At 49.4% G+C, this 19,866-nt stretch overlaps 2 protein-coding genes across 5 annotated transcripts in view; one reads left to right on the forward strand and one right to left on the reverse strand.

Annotated features, from left to right (window-relative positions):
* Positions 1–1,886, forward strand: part of ERN2 (endoplasmic reticulum to nucleus signaling 2) — a 20,896-nt gene extending 19,010 nt beyond the window's left edge. For all 4 annotated transcript variants that reach the window (XM_081554501.1, XM_081554502.1, XM_081554503.1 and 1 more), the window contains 5 exons: positions 291–438; positions 528–655; positions 1,174–1,297; positions 1,381–1,448; positions 1,539–1,886. In XM_081554501.1, coding sequence (XP_081410627.1) covers positions 291–438; positions 528–655; positions 1,174–1,297; positions 1,381–1,448; positions 1,539–1,751 — 681 coding nt within the window. In that variant the 3' untranslated portion in view covers positions 1,752–1,886. The remainder of the gene's footprint in view (positions 1–290; positions 439–527; positions 656–1,173; positions 1,298–1,380; positions 1,449–1,538) is intronic.
* On the reverse strand, positions 1,842–12,056 carry PLK1 (polo like kinase 1). Its single transcript, XM_081554512.1, has 10 exons — positions 11,581–12,056; positions 10,760–10,928; positions 9,593–9,737; positions 8,537–8,630; positions 7,125–7,344; positions 4,294–4,449; positions 3,205–3,282; positions 2,860–3,014; positions 2,577–2,759; positions 1,842–2,338 (listed from the first exon to the last, which is right to left on the reverse strand). Exons 1-10 carry the CDS (start codon positions 11,980–11,982, stop codon positions 2,132–2,134), a joined length of 1,809 nt encoding a protein of 602 aa, XP_081410638.1. The 5' UTR covers positions 11,983–12,056; the 3' UTR covers positions 1,842–2,131.
* Between the last annotated feature and the right edge of the window lie 7,810 nt (positions 12,057–19,866).

Raw genomic sequence — 19,866 nt, forward strand, 5'->3', positions numbered from 1 at the left:
GCCTCAGGCCTAGCCAGCTTCACTTGGACGTGTCAGCATCACCCACCAGACCTGGAGGAGTAACGCGTGGAGAACCTAAACTAGAGGCTCAGTGGGCGTAAAGATTCTGGATGAAAACCACGCATCCCTTTCACCAGTGCAGAGGGGAGGGAATGTAGGGCCACGAAGATGCCTCTTGGGAAGCATCCTTAAGTTCTAGCCTGAAACCAAATCCCAGGCTGCCGCCCCAGCCCCGGGCAGACTTCCTGGGGCAGAGACCTCCTCCTCATGTTTGTCCCTCTGGCCCCCAGACCAGCGCAGTGGACATCTTCTCTGCAGGCTGCGTGTTCTACTACGTGCTTTCCGCTGGAAGCCACCCCTTCGGAGAGAGTCTTTATCGTCAGGCAAACATCCTTGCGGGGGCTCCCTGTCTGGCTCACCTGGAGGAAGAGGCTCACGGTGAGGGGGACCTGGGCTGGCAGAGGAGGGGGGTAAGCAAGGCAGAGGCTGGGTGGGCTTGAAGCCACTCCTCCCTCTCGCCCCTGCAGACAAGATCGTCGCCCGGAACCTGGTGGAGGCCATGCTCAGCCCCCTGCCGCAGGCTCGCCCCTCTGCTCCCCAGGTGCTGGCCCACCCCTTCTTTTGGAGCAGAGCCAAGCAGCTCCAGTTCTTCCAGGTCAGTTGGAAATCTGGAGCGAGGCCTCAGAAAGTTTGGGTTCTGAGCAGCAAGGGTAGCCAGACTGGTTGGGGGAAAGAGACTCATCTGTGTGTTCTAGGCAGCCCAGCTCCTTTATCAAAACCAAGACAGAGCCCAAACTCCCACACGCTGCCTTCTTGGCCCTGCATGGTCTCCTCAGCACCGCTTTCCAAGCCCAGCTGCCCCTGGTGCGAGAACACACCCCATTCCTTTCAGCCCTACTTGTCTCTCATGCTATTCCCATGCCCAGACAGTGCATTCCACTTGTGACCTTGAGTCGCTGAGCCTGTTTGCTCATCTGTAAAATGGGGAAAACAGCACCTCTGTCACAGGTTGGACTAGACCCTGCATTGCAGAGAAGCTCCACTCAACAGGAGGCAACAATCCTTTACCCTGAGCCGAGCAGCTCTGGCTGGTCCACTCCCCCACCCATTGGACCCTCCTGGCCTGTGGCCTCCAGTCCCAGTCAGGAGGCTCAGAAGCTCTGTGGGTCCTAGGACGTCAGCGACTGGCTGGAGAAGGAGCCTGAGCAGGGGCCCCTGGTGACAGCACTCGAGGCGGGAGGCTCTGAGGTGGTCCGGAATGACTGGCACGAGCACATCTCGGTGCCGCTGCAGACAGGTAGAGGCCAGACTCGGGGGGCCCGGGAGGCCGAAGGGATGCCCCAGCAGGGATGGCTCTGCCAATGCCTTCCCTGCCCACAGATCTGAGAAGGTTCCGGTCGTACAAGGGGACGTCGGTGCGAGACCTGCTCCGTGCTGTGAGGAACAAGGTGTGTTCCGGGGCTCGGGAGGGGCCTGGACGCTGGGGAGGCCTGAGGCCTGGTCCGGCTGAGCCTGGGCTCTCTGCTCTGACCCTCCAGAAGCACCACTACAGGGAGCTCCCGGAGGAGGTACGACAGACGCTGGGTTCTGTCCCCGACAGCTTTGTCCAGTACTTTACCAACCGCTTCCCGCGGCTGCTGCTACACACACACAGTGCCATGAGGAGCTGCGCCTCTGAGAGCCTCTTCCTGCCTTACTATCCACCGGCTGCAGGGGTTGGGGGGCCGAGCCCGGGGGCGGCTGGGAGCTGAGCCCGCCAGGGTCGCAAGACCAGCAGAGGCCAGGCTGCTGAGGCCACTGGAGCAACAGTGTGCGCCCCTTGGGGAACACAAGAAGGAACGGAAGATTAACATATGTTTAATGTGTATAAAGGCAAGGACAGTCCCGAATTCAACAGCCACATTCTGTACAATTCATAGGGTGGGTCTGAGGGCAAAGGGAGAGGCCACAGAACCCACACCGAACATGTACAAAAATAACTTACACAGCAGCCCCCACCTGCAGGGATGATGAAGCTCTCGCCCCAGCCCCCAGGGCTGGGGGACACACTGTGAAATAGCACCACGGTGCTAACCAGCGTGGGCCAAGGTGCTAGTTGGGGGAGGAGGGCGCCAGTCCAGGGGGTGGGGGGCTATGAGGAGGCCTTGAGGCGGTTGGTGGCTGAGCGTGAGCTCAGCAGCTTGTCCACCATGGCGCGAGCGTAGCGCAGCCGGCTGGCCAGTTCTTTGGAGCAGCCGTACTCTTCCAGGAGGCTCAGGCGGTACGTGCGGAAGTCCCGCTTCTCGTCGATGTAGGTTACGGCGGCCATCAGTGGGCACAGGATGAGTTTAGTGTGGTCCTGTGAGGGAGAGGGCGAGAAGGTGGACAGAGGGGGTTATTGGTGATTGAAGACCCCAGCTGCTACTGTGTGTTGGCAGGAGTAGAGAAGATGGGCCAGCTGACAGGAGGGGGACACATTTCATTTCTTTCTGCTGCTGCTGGCAAGGATGGGTCCATGTCCCCGACTCCCCACCCAACTCCATGGGCCGGCAGAGAGGCATAGACACCCCATCCCAACCTTCCAGGGCCTGGCTCACCTGGAAGAAGTTGATCTGCACACAGCCATTACTGAGGTGCAGGATGATGGCGCTGCGGGTGCGGAACCAGGTCCGCAGGTAGGGGAGCCGGGCCAGCTCGTCGCCTTCCCGAGGCGTGATGTTGGCACCCGCCTTCAGCAAGTGCTCGCTCATGTAGTTTCGGAAATACTTCAGGAGGGTGATCTGGTTGGAGGGTGAGAGAGGGAGTCCAGAGTTAGAGCCTGTCCCCGGGCACAGCCCTCACTCCGGCAACACAGGACCACGCAGGCCAGCCAGCACTCACCTTCTTTATCAAGGAGTTGGGGTGGGAGCTCACGGTGAGGTAGGACTCTGTGCCATCACGCTCGATGTACTGGAGGCTGTCGCCGTCATTGTAGAGGATGAGGCGCGTGGAGTCGTTGAAGAGCACCCCCACGCTGTTGTCACACAGCTGATACCCTAGTGGTGGGTGGAAGGAGACCTCAGAAAGGGGGAGTGGGGAGTAGGGAGGGCACTGGGAGCTGGAACTAGGAGGCCTGGGATGGAGACAGAAGAGCGTTGAGGGAAGAGAACCCAAGAGTCAAGAAAAGCAAGTGCCTGTAACAACTCGGAGGGTCGCAAGCTACCCACCCACCTGGGAGAAACCTACCGAGGCCGTACTTGTCCGAATAGTCCACCCACTTGCTGACCCAGAAGATGGGGATGCAGGCAGGGTCCTCGGCCTCCTCTGGGACAGAAACAGACAAGACAACCAGTCAGGACCACCCTCCTCCCCTCTGATCCACTCAGGTGGCCCACACCAGGGAACTCGGTCCAGAGGCCTGGGGCCCCAGAGGAGAGCAGAGCAGGGCCTCTGCCATCAAGCAGCTTAGACAGGCAGCACTGAGGCAGAAAGTCACAGTACAGCATGCTGAGCCTCCTCGTGTGTTCAGCTGACCCGTTTATCAAAGGCCCACTGTGTGCCAGGTGCCATCATAGGCACAGTGAGCAAAGACAAAACCCACTTCCCAGAGCCTGCATACTGGCCAGGGCTAGAGACCAATCAAAATAAATATGCACACAGAATATGTAAGTTACTTGTAACTATCATGGTGAGAATCAATGAGTTTTGAGTGATTAAAAAATTGTAAGAGCTAATTTCAGATGTATGAAAATGTGATATTCCACACAAGCAATAATACCTCTTTTAAATCCAATAAACAAATGTGGAAACTTTAAGTTAGAGGGAAGTGTTGTGGAGAAAACATAAAGCAGGTAAGGGGGAGGAGAAATGCTAGGAGTTGAGGGCAGGGAGATGCTCACAGAGGTAAAGCTGGTGGAAGCACGTGAAGGGGTGAGTGTGAGCCATGCAGGGATCTGGATGAAGCAAGTGCTGGGGGAAGGGAACAGTGTGAGCCACGGCCCTGAAGCTGGAGGATGTCTGGGTCTGTTATTTTCACTGTCTTGAGGCCACAGAGGAATTCCCTGAGCAGAAGATACAGTGTGTGCAGAAGCACACAGGCAGCATATGGAGCTGCTGAATGGTGGGGCACTTGTGGAGACAGAACAGATGAGTCACAAAAAGAAAGGAGAGGCCTGACCGTGGAGGGCCTGAGCCAGCAGGCCAACTTCCCTGGGCTGTAATGTACAGGAAACGGGAGAAGGAAAGGCATTGTGGAGCCGGGGGCCTGGACAAGCCACCGGCACTCTGGGGCTGAGACCTCCCTGCCCTTTCCAGCTGCCCTGGCCCGGCACCCACCTTGCCTCACCAGCCCCCGCTCCGAGGGCTTGGAGGCGTTGACGCTGTGCAGCTGCTGCAACATGTCACCGAGGTGGCAGTCGACGGGCTCACTGGCCTCCCGCACCACTGGTTCCTCCTTCTCCCGGGGACGTTCAGGTATGGGGTTCTCCATGCCTGGAAGGAAAGGATACACAGTCATTAGCTGGGCACAAAGGCTGCAGGATTTGAGGGCCCAGGACCCCTGACCACAGCTCGAGAAGCTCTTTACGCTGCCACTGCTTTAGGTAAGCAGCAGGTTATTAGAGCAGGAGCTGCCCTGCTCATGTGACAGCGCCTGGAACTCACTTGCTGATACCTCCAGGGCCAGACCAGGTCCTGTAGACAGGCTTCACGGCCACACACAGCCATAATGCTTTAGACACTCGGGCCTCTGACCCAATGCTGGGCCCTGCGGGGCACCTCTGGTCTTGAGCAGCTTGGAGCTGCCTGGCTTCAATCTAAGAATTAAAAGCATCTTCTGTATCCAGGACAACGGGAGGGCTCAGTAAATTGCAACCCATAAGATGGCCTAACAGGCATTTAATGAAAACATAAGAGGTTTTCCCCTCTAAAATCTGCTTTATGTACTTGTATGTGACTGAAATCTAAAAAGACACACACTGAAATTTTAAGACTAGGTATATTTGGGTGGTGGAATCATGGATGATTTTTATTTTCTTTTTCTACCAACATGTGCTAGCTCCCCTTGTATAATCCGAAATTCTTAAAATATTTAAAGATCTGAATTTTCAATTAAAAAAAATCTATGCTATGATAAAGACTTAAGTTTGAAAGAATAGACTATTTGAGACTTGCTTTAAAAACTCTAGCAAGAGAATTCCCTGGTGGTCTAGCGGTCAGGACTCAGTTCTTTCACTGCTGTGAGTTCAGTACCTGGTTGGGTAACTAAGACCCCGCAAACCACAGGGCAGAGCAAATAAAACAAAACAAAACCTCCCCCCAAAAGAATCTAGCAGAAAGAAGAGGAAGAAGGTGGAAACGATAAAAGCAAGTATAGGCAGACGATGATAATTACTAAAAACAGATGATGAAAAATGGGGATTTATGTATTCCCCAAAAAGTTCACTCTACTTCTGGGTTTTAAAAAATGCTTTATGTCCAAAATTAAAAAAAAAAAAGAAAAGAAAGCAACCTTTTAAAATAACAATATTACCTTATAGCTCTAAGAATAAATATCCATAAGTCCATACCAACCAAATAAATGAATGGGAGAGAAATGACAGCTCTTCCTTACAGAAGAATTTTGATTAATAGATGTAGAAGGAACAAGAAAAGGGGAAAAAAATCACTATTAGAATACCACAGTAATAACTGCTGCTGCATCCACCATGGATGCTAACATCAGTGAACTAAAGTCTGAGAAGCTCCCCACGGGGTATAAATTAATCACCAAAGGAAAAACAGTAACTATGCAGTCGAGGCACCCCCTTAACCAAGTGATCACCAATCAATGGAAATATTAATATAACCAAAGAAAATAGCAAAAATTAAAGCCAAAAGAAAAAGGTAATCCTTAAAACAGCAGTGTCATAACTGAAACAAATGAATTCATAAAGTGCTATATCCAAACAGAGAAATAAAGTATTTCAAGTGGCTTTTCTTGGTTTTTTTGTTTGTTTGTTTGGTGAAATATAGTCTAAGGACAAAAAGAACTGCATGGAAATAAACAGTTTCATAACATACTTTATATATGTTGAAAATTCATGTATAGTGTAAGCAAACAAGGTTTTCATTGTAAGAGAAAAAGAAATACAAGCATAACATTAAAGTAAAAATCCTATAATATTAAACTTAAGTTAGACATTTACAAATTACCAAAAGAAAATTAAAGTAGTAATTTCACAGTGGAGAAAAAGACTGCTATAAGACAAGTTTGCATCAATTTCAATTTCCTGAACTTGATAACTGTGTCCTGTGTTGTGGTTATGTAAAAGAACTGTTTTTAGGAAACATACACTGAAATACTAAGTACTAAAGGCCATAATGTGTACAACTTACTACCATATTGTTTGGGACAAAAACAATACACACACACACACACATATAATGAAAGATAAAGTAAATGTAGAAAAATGTTAATTGGTGGAGAAAAGGGGGGTAACCAGATACAGAGGGATTTTGTCTATTCTTATACTTTTCATATTTTGAAATAATATCGAAATAAAACATTCAAAAACGTGAATCAGAAATGGGATAAATTCAAGGTCACCCACCACCCCAGTTACATATTTTCTAATTCTGCTCTCGGAAGAGACTTAGAAACAACAACAACTCAAGCAATGAGATGTGGTTTTGTAAGAAAACGTCCATCCTTTTAGAGAGACGCGTACAGAAGTTCCTGGGGGTAAAATGGCAAGATGTCTGGAATTAACTTAAAAAATACTTCAAAGGAGCAAACAAGGAGTGAAGAAGCGAACATCACAGATCTTAGTAAGTGCTGAACCTGGTGGCGATGTGGGGGTCCCACATACACTGTGCTCTGTATCTGAAGCTTCTCAACATCTTTTCCAATGAACCATGCAGGGCGATATTAGCGATTTTTTTAAAAAAATGTTAAGAATTGTTCAGGCATGGCATTTAGGCACTCTCTCCTCTCAGGACATGACGGGTCTGATTCAGTCATGGTAAGATCTGCCTTTCCTGACAGGGCTATGGGGAAAGGCATTTGCCACGTGAGGATGGGGACCATGGATTCAGACTGGGGCCTGTCCTACTGCACACCTGAGCTTTGGGGACCATCCATTCACACACTGAGGCAGACAAGGCTGTCAACCCACACTCTGGTTTACCTTTATTGAGGACGGTGAGAGGCTTCCGGTTGCTGGGGTCCAGGCTACTGGGAGCGATCGAAAACCTCGGTGGAATGGTGAGGCAGGTGATGGGGAGGCGGGCAGGGATATAGCCGGAAGTGAAAAACTCATCATTGAGCAGCTCGTGAATGGTTGGGCGGGCAGTGGGATCTGGCTGAAGCATCTTCTTGATGAGGGAGGTGGCCACAGGGTTGATGTGCTGGAGGGGAGAGGGGGAGTCATAAGCAGGATATGACACGGGACCTGGGTGCTGCACCGCCGCCCCCCCCAACCTGGCCTCAAATACACCATGTACAGTGGCTATAAACGTGCCAAGTTTCCACTGGCAGCTTTACTAAGTTGACAAGTTGCTCACCACTACAACAGCACTTGAAAACACAGGCTTGGAAGTCATAAAGACCTGGTTTAAGTCTCAGTTCTGTCCCTTAACACCAGCTATGCCAACCAACCCGACTTTCTGGGCCTTTGTATCTTCATCTATAAAGTGGCGAGACAGCAGCAAACTTGGAACCTTGCTATGTACTTACTATCTACCAGGAAAATATTGTAAGCACTTCATGTAGATGAACTCACTTAACCCTCACAGAAACACCCAAGGAGTGAAGATCTCTAGTACCATCCCTCTTTTGCAGATGAGGAAACAGGCACAGAGAAGTTAAGTGCTTAAGATACATCCTGAGTGAGTGGTGGAGCCAGCACCCACACCGAGGCAGAGTCAGGTGCAACACCCACACTCGGAACCACTCTGCTCTGCCCAATAATTGACCCTCTGTAACAGATTCAGCCCATCTGTCCTGATGGAGACACGGCTCTTGGCTTCACATAAGACAAAGATGCCAAACTGGAAAGCGGCTGTGTGCCAGACTGCTGCAGACTATCCCTCTCAATGCATTCTTGCTGGTGGTTGCAAAAGCACACCACTTTGCCTTCACGGTGGTTCGAGATTCTGTGAGCACTCACTGTGCGCAAGGTGCTCTGGAGCAGGGACTCTATTTTAAGACAGGAAACTGCAGCTCAGAAGACTCAGGCCATTTGTCCATTGTGATCTTCCTAAAAAGTGGCAGAGCACATCTGAACCAAGACAGTCCACTGCCAGGCTAAGCAGCACTTCTCTGTCTGCTCCTACTCCTGCTCTTTCTCTCTGTGTGTTTTTACATGTCTTTTGGGTTATCTGCCCAACCGTTGAGAGCCTACAAACTCTCATCCCAAGAAAAACTGTTTCTGTGCACATACGTCAGGTTCTATAAGCAATTTCAGACCAGGACCCTCTAAAGCTCTTACACTTACCCTAGGGGTGGCATTGACCCATCTCTGTCCCCAGGATATGGCTGGGCTCAGTAAACCACTTGGTAGGGGAGGGAATTAAATAAAACAAATGTGGTTTTAGTCACCTTGGGAATACTGTATTCATTGTTCTTGATCCGGAGGTAGGTCTCTTTTAGGCAAGAGGTCTCAAAAGGTGGCTTGCCCACTAACAAGGTATACCTGTAAGCACAAGGAGGGATTTGGCTCAAGGCTCCCAACCAAAACCCAGATGCAGGGAGGAATCCTCCCAGGGACAGAAAGGCAGTCAGACATCTTTTGGGCCTTCACTGTGACTCTGGGGCCCCAGAGGACAATTCACAAGTTCACTAAGCAGCCCCAGGAGCCACAACACTGGCAGGGAGGAGCCCTCGGTAGAATACAGGTGATGAGACTGGGTTCTAATGGATCAGTGACTTTTCAGCTATAGCCTACAGTAATCTAGGGGTCAGAGGCTGCCGGCTAACACAGAACAGGTCCAAGCAGGGGCCACTTGCTCCTTCAGAGGCAGCTCCACAGTTAATAGTTCTGTACTTCAGGCTGCAAGTTTTCATTTGGGAAATTCCAATGCAAAGAAGTAGGAAAGTCATTTCTAACTCTCCAGTACCCAGGGAAACAACAAAAGGGGTAACATCTGAACAGGCCCAACTCTCTGCCTACCACCCACCTCTGACGGCCTTGAGCCAGATGGACCACAGGACCTCCTCCTGCCAGCACCACTCCTGGTCTAATTCTTCCCACCCAATGCTGCTTTTTAGATCAGTGGTTCTAATACTTTATTGTGTATGGAAATCACTCAAGGGTCTTAAAATCCAGATTGTGATCCAGTTAGCCTGGGTCCTGAGATTCTGTGTTTCTAACAAGTTCCTAGGTGATGCTGCTGCTGGTCTGCCATACTTTGACTACTGAGGGATTAGAGCAAGTTTGTGAAGACATTCCCTCCCTCATTCCCTGAACCCACAGCCCAGGCTGCAGGAATCCTACAGGATATACCAATTCAGCAATGAGGCTTCCTTCAGAGGCCATCTGTCCTCTGGAGCAGCCTTTCCAAAGGCAGAAAGGTCTGCAGGATAAAGTCTGCCAGGTGAGATGTCCAGAAAGCCCCTTGCTGAGACTGGTGGGTCCTAAGACAACTCCCAACTTACATGATGCACCCAATGGACCATACGTCCACCTCGAAACTGTGCCCTTTCTTGCTCAGCACCTCAGGAGCTATGTAATTAGGAGTCCCGCACAGGGTCTTCTTCCGTTCCCCGTCATACTCCACTTTGGTTGCCAGTCCAAAATCCCCTGGGACAGAGGGAGGAAGAGGGAGGCTCAGATGCCAGCTTCTGTCATCTGTCAATGCAGACAGCTGGTTCAGATGTACCATCAAGAACCAGGGTCAAGTGATCTCTCAAAGCCTCTAGTCCTTGCGTACAGCAAGGCTCACCTAGGAATCCTCCACCATGCTGGCCGTAGGGAGGGGCCTCCCAGAGACCCTCCTCACCCCTCCCCTTAGAAAGGAGGGGTTTACTTCTAAAACCCCTCAATTGACAGGGATAGCAAAACTCAAATGCCTTCAGGGATTAAGCAAGTAAATGTCAAGATGGCTACTTGGCAAGTTTGTGAGGAAGTGATACAGAGGGGTGGGGACTGTGGCCAATCACAGGGCATATAAAGGGAATAGCTGCTGTTCAGTACAGCAAAGAGCTGCCCTGAGGGAACGCTACCCCTGTACTGTTGGAGCCCTCAAGGGTTTAAAAGGAGTTCCAAATTCAAAATTTTACATCAAGACTCTCAGTTTAAAAAAGTGAAAATGAGGGGCTTCTGCGATGGCTCAGTGGTAAAGAAATCACCTGCCAATGCTGGAGAAACAGGTTCCATTCCTGGTCCGTGAGTATCCCACATGCCACAGAGCAACTAAGCCCATGTGCCACAACTACTGAACCTGTGCTCTAGAGCCCTGGAGCCACAATTGCTGAAGCCTGCACACCTGGAGCCTGTGCTCCACAACAAGAGAAACCCGTATACTGCAACGAAGAGTAGCCCCCACTCGCGGCAACTAGAGAAAAGCCTGCAACAGCGAAGACCCAATGCAGCCAAAGATAAGTAAATAAAATTATTTTTAAAAAGTGAAAACAAATTCAAATTCTTAAGTCACTGGCTTGTAGCTCTTTAAGTTTCTGTCCTAAAGAGAGGATTCTAGAGGCAATCAATAGCCCAGACTTCCTACCATCCTCTTCCTCCCTCCCTTGTCTCTTTCCAAATTTCCTCCCCCACACCCTCCCTCCCAGCTCCTCCTCATTCCCCCTGCAGTCCCAGCTCCTTACCTATTTTCACCTCCAGATCCTCGTTCAGGAAGAGGTTGCCCAGCTTGAGGTCTCTGTGAATAACGCGGTTTCCGTGCAGGTACTGGCAGCCCAGGACGATCTGCCGCAGGTAGTAGCGGGCCTCGGGCTCCGTAAGTGCTTTCCTCCGCTTGTGCAGCTCCAAGAGAGACTGGGGGCAGGAGGGAAGGAGAAGTGGGAGTGGGTACTCAGACCCAAGGCAGGGAGGGGATGTCATTCGGTAAAGGCAGCCAGGACCCATTTCTTCTCCAGGACAACTGCGATCCAGACTCCCCCCAAAGCCAGGCCACAACAGTTCACAGCATCCCTCTCCCACCGGCTTCCTCCCAAGTCCCTTACCTGTGACCCCTCTCTCAACCCACTCTGGAAGCTAAGAGTCCCCAGTATCCCGGTCTCGGAACTCTTGGCAGCAATGGATCCCTTTCCTGCCCCTGTCCTCCCCCGGAAGCTCCGAGGTCTGGCTCCAACTACCCTCTGCCTGACCCAACCCCACTCCGGAAAGTGAGGGTCCGCAATACCCCTTACCTAGCAACCCCGGAAGCCCTGGCGTCCATAAGCAAGGTTCTCCCGCACCTCCCCCAATCCGCCCAACTCCTAGCGTCCAGAAACCGCCTTCCCTAGAAGCCCCAAGTGCCAAGAACCTTCTCTCTCCCCAAGACTTTCTCCATTCCCAGTTCCAGGTTCTCAGCACCTCTTCCCCAGCAGCTCTGAGCCCCGGCGCGCCCCTTCCCCAGCAGCTCCGGTTCCCGGCGCCCCAACCCCGGCCCCCAGGGCAGCTTCAGTTCCCCAGCAGCGACACTCACCCTCCGGCGGCACAGCTCCAACACCACGAACACGAAGTCGTTGTCCTCGAAAAAGCCATGGAAGCCAACGACGTGCTGGTGAGCGAGGCTGCGGTGAATGGATATCTCCATGGACATCTTCTCCTTTTGGTGCGGTTTGAGCAACAGCGACTTAGGCACGATCTTGCCCGCGAACACCTCCTTAGTGTCCGCATCTGAGATCTCAAAGCACTTGGCAAAGCCACCCTTCCCCAGAAAGCGACCCCGAAGATAGCGCCGCCGGCTGCGCGGGTCCACTAGGACCTCCGGAATCTCTTTCGCCGGCGGGGCGGCCGCCGGAGCCCCGGGAGCTGCAACTCCGGGCGCTTTCCCTGGGTCGGCTGGTGCCCGCGCCAGCTTCCCTGCAGTTGCCGCCGCACTCATGTTCCCGGAGTTGCTCAGCGGACCTAGCAGGGTCTAGGCAGAGGCTTGGCACGGCTCTGCTTCTCCTCGAATTCAAACGCGGCGCCGGAAACGTTACAAGAGCCTACGCGCTACTGATTGGCCGCGGGGATTTAAAATCCAAACCCGCCCGCCGCGCGGCACTCTGGGAGCGCTCTGCACTGCAGCCGCCTTTAAACCCTCACCCAGGCCCTAGGGGGAGCTTGATTGACAGGGATCGCGGACGGAAGACACGTGGGATGCCTGGGAAACCATAGCTGGGGTGGGGTTGCCGAGACCCAGCCCCAGGAGAGGGGGAGTTCAGGGTTTCTCCTTTCTCGGCGGCAGGGGAAGCTCCCGCAGTTCGCGAGCACCTCCTCCAGGAAACTTTTCCTAGCACGTTCCTCCACCCCACCCCTCCTTCAAGATTATAAACTCTCAGAACAGAGACCTGGCATGGGAGACAGCATGGGAGAGCCCTAATATCCGTCTCGGAAGTTACCAACTCTCTTCCAAATCACCTCATAAACTAAAATCTTAGTATAAAGAGGATGCTTGCCAGGCAAACGCCTCTTCCAAACAAACCCGCTACTCTTCTCCTTCAAATAACAGCAGGGGCCACCAGCATAACCAACACCTGGGAGCTTGTTAGAAAGACAAAGCTTCAGGCCTCAACGCAGACCCCCCCAATTCAGACTCTACTCAGTGATTCCCACACATACTGGAGCTTGAGAAGCACAGTACCAGGACCCCACCGCCCCGACCAGGGTCACTCTGCAGGAAAGCCGGCTGGCTGGCTCACCGCTCTATCTCCCAGTGCCTGAAATAGTGGGTCCTCAATTGTTTCGTAAGAGGGAAAGATGACAGGTTGGCAGAATGCCTGGCAAACTGGTAAGCCAAGGCCAAATTTGGCTGCAGAAGTGTTTTGTTTGGTCTTGCATTTTTTAAAATTTGGATTCATATACAGGACTGAAAAATCAAGAGAGCTCACATAAAAATTCAGCTTTGTGGCTTTTCCTTAAGAAAAAACTATCATCTGTCGCAACGATGCTTAACATACCTTCCCAGTTTGTCAGAGTTCCCTGCTAATCCTCTTTGCCTGTCTGGCTTCCACAGATACTTAAGTGGCAACCCTAAGAATCACTCAGTTATAAGCCCAGCATCCTATGATGTCTTTGCTAGGACTCAGCAAAAGTCAATCATATCACAGTTGTCTCTTTACATAACTCCCAATAAACTGAGAGGCAATGAAGACATCTTTCCTACCCCATGTCCCAAGCTCTCAGTACAATGCCTGGCAAAAAGGAGTGACTAAAATGCTGTATAAATAAAAGGAAGTTGTTTTTTAAAATTATTATTGTTTAATCCCTGTGGTGTGTAATATTGTTTTATCTTTTTATAAAGTTGAATCTGTGTACCAAAAAAGTATACATCTGTTAAATGGACAGCTCAGTGAATTATCACAAAATGAGTACACCTCATGTAAACAGCACCCAGACTGAGAAAGAGTACATGACCAACACCCCCATAAGTCCCCCTTGTGCCCTGTATTGGGGGGCCCCAAGACTGTCCCCCTACAGGACTCGGCATATAGTCCTACTCATAGATGGCTAGGGTTTATTACAGTGAAAGGTTACGAAGCAAAATCAGCCAAGGGAAAGGTGCATAGAGCAAAATCCAGAGGAATCCAGGCACAAGCTTCCCAGAGTCTTCTACCGGTGGAGTCGGTCACACAGGACACACTTAATTCCTCCAGCAATGAATGTGACAACATGTGTGAAATGTTATCTACCAGAGAAGCTCCTTAGAGACTCCAGCCCAGGGCTTTTCTGGGGCTTGGTCACATAGGCACCCTCTGCCTGTAACACACCAAAATTCTACATTCCTGGAAGGAAAGCAGGCATGCAGCATAAACCACACTGTTCACACAGTTTAAGTTCAGTAAGCAACTCCTATCATTTAGGGAATGGTGAGAACTCTCCTGAAATTCAAGAACCCAGATGCCAGCTGAGGGCCAACCTTCCAGCAGACGGCACTGGGAGCTTTCCTTCAGGAAAAGGGGAAAGTTTCCAGAATAGTTCTGAGAAATGAAGATCATAAACGCTCTCCCCACTCCCCAAAGCTCCCTGGGTGCCAGGCTTTTGATCAGTAATACTAACCTGACATTTTTTCAATAATCTTTTATTCTCATCCAGGCCTTTCATCCAGAAGGGCTGTGTGCAAGAGACATGGGAATAATTTTGCAGATAAATATTTTAATATAATTTAACCAGAAAGATATTCAGGAATTGATCAGGATAGGTTATAGGCTGAACTGTGTTTTCCCCAAATTATATGCTGAAGTCCTAACATCCAGTACAGAATGTGACTGTATTTGGAGATATGGCCTACAAAGAGGTGATTAAAGTAAAATGGGTGGGCCCTATCCAATATGACTGGTGTTCTTATAAGAAGAGATTAAGACACAGACACTCAGACAGAGGGGCAACCATGTGAAGATACAGTGAGAAGGCTGCCAGCTGCAGGCCTAGGAGAGAGGCCTTAGGAGAAACGTGCCAACTGCTTGCTCTTGGACTTCTAGCCTCTAGGACTGTGAGAAAATACATTTCTATTTTTTAAGCCATCCAGTCTGTGCTATTCTGTTATTGCAGCCCTAGCACACTAATAGAGGATGAAGTCCTGAATTTAAAAATTTTCATAGTGGGTTTATATAACCTTCCACCCCTTTTACCCAGAGATAGCCTAGAAAAGATCAGTCCTTTTCCAGAGACAGCTACACTGGAGTAGTCACTCTACCTTACAAAGTGTGTACACAGAGGGGAAAGTGAGGAGGCGAAGTAAGCCTATCAACCCGTGGTAGTAAGTTGCAGCTCACCCAGGAGGCTGAGCACACAAATCAAAAGCATCGAGCCACCCCCAGGGAAGGCCCAGAATTTGATATGTCACAAGCAGGAGGCAGCCGGTGGTCAGAGTCCCTGTGATGTGCCCTCCTCCAACTTGCAGGTTTTGGCAGGGATCACAAGTCAGGATGCAATCAGCCTCTGCATTAGACATAAAAGAGCTGATGAGCAGCTTGATTTCAGACGGTCCCATCAAAGAATGGCTCTTTCCTGTGGGCATTTGTATGTGACCCAGTTGGTACAGCCAGCATCCACAATGTATGCTGTCATCATTTAGAGCTCCACAGATGGGCCCTAAATCTCCAGTGGTCCCAGAGTCTGCCTGAGTTCTGTTCATGGAGCCGGGGTTTGCTTTCAGTTCAGCACTGCTCCTTGGGAGGCTGGAAGAGTGCACTGACAGCCAGCGTCAGGTTTCAGCTTAGAGCGGGGTCCAGGCAACTAGGGTCAGTGAATTTGGGATTCCAATCAAGAATATATGTTTCTTCAGCAGTAGTAAAGGCGTGCTGCAGCGCCAGACAGCACGGTACCCCTTTTGTCAGTCTCAGAGTCCAAGCTGACCCACTCAAAAACACGCACATCAGACTGGACAATCATCAGCCTTTAAGGGTCAGACATCTGATTTCAACAAGGGCCAATTAGAAACTTAACTAACTGCTTTTTCAAACTCCAAATGTGCATTTCTATTCAGAGTGTCTCTCTTCTTATGCTGTCACCCTCTTTCCAGAGGTTCCAATAGACACAAATCATAGCAAAAATCATCAGGTATGGAGACTTGTTCTAGTTCTAAAATCCAAAGAATTTAAATTCCAACCTACCTATGGATAGGAAAAGCAAGGAAGCTATACCCCACCAATACCTTCTTAATTTAAATTTTGCATGTTTGAGATGGCTCCACTAGCATTTATGAAATTACAAGCATGTAACATTTTAAATCAATTTTATCGTATCTCTAGATACCATGGCCACCAAATACAAAGTCATTTTTTAAAAACTTCCTTTTTTTTCTCATTGCAAATTGACTCAAACCCCTAGCAGTAAATTCAGCGTTTATAGGGTTATCATCACAGGCCAGCAGTGTTCACTCTTTCCTGCACAGGCCCCCTTTCAGTAATAAACCCCCCAAGGGTATCCACTATCATACATTTCTAAGCAACAGATTCAACCAATTAAAAAAAACTGGGGAATTCCCTGGCGGTCCAATGATTGGAACTCTCAGCTTTCACTGCCAAGGGCACAGGTTCAACCCCTGGTCGGGGAACTAGGATCCCACAAGCCTCAGGGCATGGTCAAAAAAATTTTTTTTAATTTAAAAAGTTAAGACTGCTTTTCACTCATACATTCAAAGGCCTGTTGAGCACCCACTGCATGTATGTTTTATATATTTCATTCAGGAACACTTACTAAAAAAAATTACGAAGCATTGAAGAAACTTTAATTCCCTTTCAGCCATCCTTTAACAGCTGTTTTCATATTCCCTTCTAGTCCTTATCAACATGGAGTTTCAAATTTATATAGCTGCAACTGTGTCATGTTAGTACAATCTATCTGCATGGTATCAGTAATAGTAACACTAAGTGAGCCCTTATGGACTTATTATATTCCAGGACTAAGAGCTTTATAGAGATGATTTCATTTAATCCACACAAAGACTCTAGGAGAAAAGGATTACTTTTCCCACCTAAAGATAAGGGAATGAGCACTTCTACATCAGGTTACTTGCTTAAAGTCATGTAGCCAGGAGGTAGCAAGCTTGAATTCCAACTCTGTTCTGCTGACTCCAAAGCACACCTGTTTGCACACTGCCTCTCAGGGCCTTGTTGTTCTGACAAAAACCAAATCCCAGGGCTTCCCTGGTGGCTCAGCGGTAAAGAATCTGCCTGCCAATGGATGAGACACGGGTTCAACCCCTGGTCCAGGAAGATCCCACGTGCCGCGGAGCAACTAAGCTTGTGTACCACAGCTACTGAGCCTGTGCTCTTAAGGCCCAGGAACCACAACTACTGAGCACGTATGCCCTAGAGACCATGCTCTGCAACAAGAGAAGCCTGAGCACTGCGACAAAGAGTAGATACCCTGCTCTTCACAACTGGAGAAAAGCCCGTGCGCAGTAACAAAGACACAGCACAGCCAAAAAAAATAAAATTATTTTAAAAAAAGAACCAAATCCCAGACTCCTTTGGTTCACTTGCTCCCTCGCTCACCCATTCACTCCTACCAAAAAGCAATATGACATGCTGGTTAAACTCAAGGTCTGAAGAAACCCTGGGTTCAAACGCCATGTGATTTCAGCAAGTGACTGAACCTCTCTGTGCCTCAATTTCCAGGTCTATAAAACAGGGATGGTTACGGTGCCCTTCTCCTAGGATTCTATCTAGAAGACATGCCTATCTCCTAAGGTTTTCGTGGAGAAATTCTAAGAGGAATCTCAGAATAATGTTGTTATTATTACTGAAATAAAAAGAATCTGTACCTAATCCCAGGAGCTCGGAGTCTTCAACAGGACTTTCCAGTTCCTGGGCCTCTCGAATTTCCATAACTTTCCCCTCTCCTCTGGTCATACTGTTTCCTCAGCCTCTTGCTACTTCCATCGAAAACCAGAAAGTCCACCCAGCAGATATGAAAGGCTGAGATGAATGTAGCTAAAGAAAAGTTGGCAGGGCCAAGAAAACCCACACGGGCTTCAGACTTAAGATGAAAGCCAGAGAGGAGTGAACTCCATTCCTGTGTCTCTTTCTTGAATGATTTTTGTATGCACAACCATCTGCCTGATATCCAACGGCCTTGGAGGTACAGAACAAGCTGTTCAGTCTCCTTGGGGAAGTGGGATGTCCTGGGCCACCTTTTCTCACTTCACGATCCAGGTCAGAGTGCATAATGAGAACAGATGTGGCCAATGCAGCAGAAACTTCAGGAAAGCAAGGGACTAACCAACAGAACAGCAAGTGCAGTCCTCAGGGTAAGTGCTTTGCTGCATAAAACATGGACTTTGCAGCCAGATAAGACTTGGCTTTGATTCCAGCTCAATCATTTATTCGCTATGTGACACTGGGCAAATTTACCTAACCTCTCTTAAGATTGGCCTCCTTGACACTGTATGATGGGTTGTAAAAATCCTTACTTTTTTTGATAGTTGGGAGGAGTAAAGGTTTTCTAATAAGTGCCTGACACCCCACAGATACAAAGCAAGGAAGGGTGATTTCTTTGCCCCACCTTTTCTTTGTGATGAAGGGAAAGCTGATAGGGAAAGATGGTCTTAATTTCACTTTAAATTTAAAAAATATATAGGAATGCTGCACCTTATACTATAAAGGGTTCACTTCCTAATAATAGTGTAAGACATATATAAGAGACCAAGACATAAGATCACCGGGTCAGGAAGATCCCCCAGAGGAGAGGATGGCAACACACTCCAGTATTCTTGCCTAGAGAATCCACGGACAGAGGAATCTGGTAGGCTACAGTCCATGGAGTCGCAAAGAGTTGGACACAACAGAAGTGACTTAGCATGCTAGCATGCATACATAATAGTATGGTATACCCATATACTATAAGATGTATCATTTCTAATAATACTAGTTATAACTACCATTTACTGAGTGCTCACCCTGAGTCCCTACACATGCATCACATCTATGAATGCATTCAATCATAATAACCGCTATGAATCCTCCCCATTTTAAGGATGAGAAATATGAGTTTCCACAAGCTGAGATAACTTGTCCAAATTCACATGGCTAGAGGACAGCAGGCCTGGGATTCAATCTGCTGCCCCCAACATCCACACTTCCCCACTGTGGTGACCCTCAAGAAGAGCCCCTCAGGCCTCCACTGGAGAACTGTTCTGTTTACCAGGCTAAGCTGTAAGATCCCTACAGGCAGGGACTGGTTCTGTCTTCTTCTTCCCCAGGCCAGTGCCTGGCACTCAGTTGTGGCTCAGTGAGTATTTGTTAAATGAATAAATGAGTGCTGCAGCATGTGGTCAGCCCCCCTACCCCCACCCCTAGCCCTAAAGGGCAGCAAAAGCACAAAAGCACAGCCCATCACGGGGGCTCTAGAAGCATCTCAGTGACCATGGACTTATGGGAACTGGTCCAAGCTGGAGGACATTTTGCCGACACCTGTTTTGAAATAACCACGCCTCTGAACACACTGTTCTAACATTGCCATTGCCATTACAGGGGCCTTACAACCCTACAGCAGCTACCACTAGGAGACCAGCCAGCTTGATGTAACCACCCAGAGCAACCATTCAGCTTTGTTAGATGCAATCTGTCCTGGTAAATGGCTGAGGGCGAGTCAGAATGTGACTGGAGCTCCATGTTCGGGACACCCTGTGGGCTCACCAGCCAGATCCAGACACCAAGGAAAGCTTTCCGAGCCACCAAGATCCCTGCTTTAAAGCTGAGAAATTTCCAAGGATGTGGAAATAGGAGCAATGTTTGTCTGATTCATTTCCAAGTCTGTTATCACCCAGATGGGCCCGAGTGACTAAGAAAGTAACTGTGGTCCCAGCTCTGAGTGAGGCTCATGCAGAAGTGACTAACTCAGAACCCACCACACACCCCAACAAACCGCAAGGGCCCTGTGCAGCCATGTGAAATGGAATTGGTCAACAGGAGGCTCATAAGTCATTCAACCTTGTTCCCTGCACCCAGGATCCTGCAACATGAGCCTTATCTGGGGTGGGTGGGGACTAGAGGTAGGGGGACTCAAATCCAGGTAATCACCCCATGAAGTATGTGCCGGAAAACCACAGGCTCACACCTGCCTCCTCAGGAGTTCACAGCTAATGTGGGTTCAGACAAGAGTACAGACATGTAACTAGAATTCTACCTAGACTCGCAGTTTCTGGCAGAAGTGCGTACGCGCTCAGTCGCTAAGTCATGTCCGACTCTTGCAACCCCACGGACTGTAGCCTGTCAGGCTCCTCTGTCCGTGGGATTTTCCAGGCAAGAATACTGGAGTGGGCTGTCATTTCCTCCTCTAG

This window comes from Giraffa tippelskirchi, chromosome 13 (assembly GCF_054371585.1).
Source record: "Giraffa tippelskirchi isolate mGirTip1 chromosome 13, T2T-mGirTip1v1.2.pri, whole genome shotgun sequence".
NCBI lineage: Eukaryota > Metazoa > Chordata > Mammalia > Artiodactyla > Giraffidae > Giraffa > Giraffa tippelskirchi.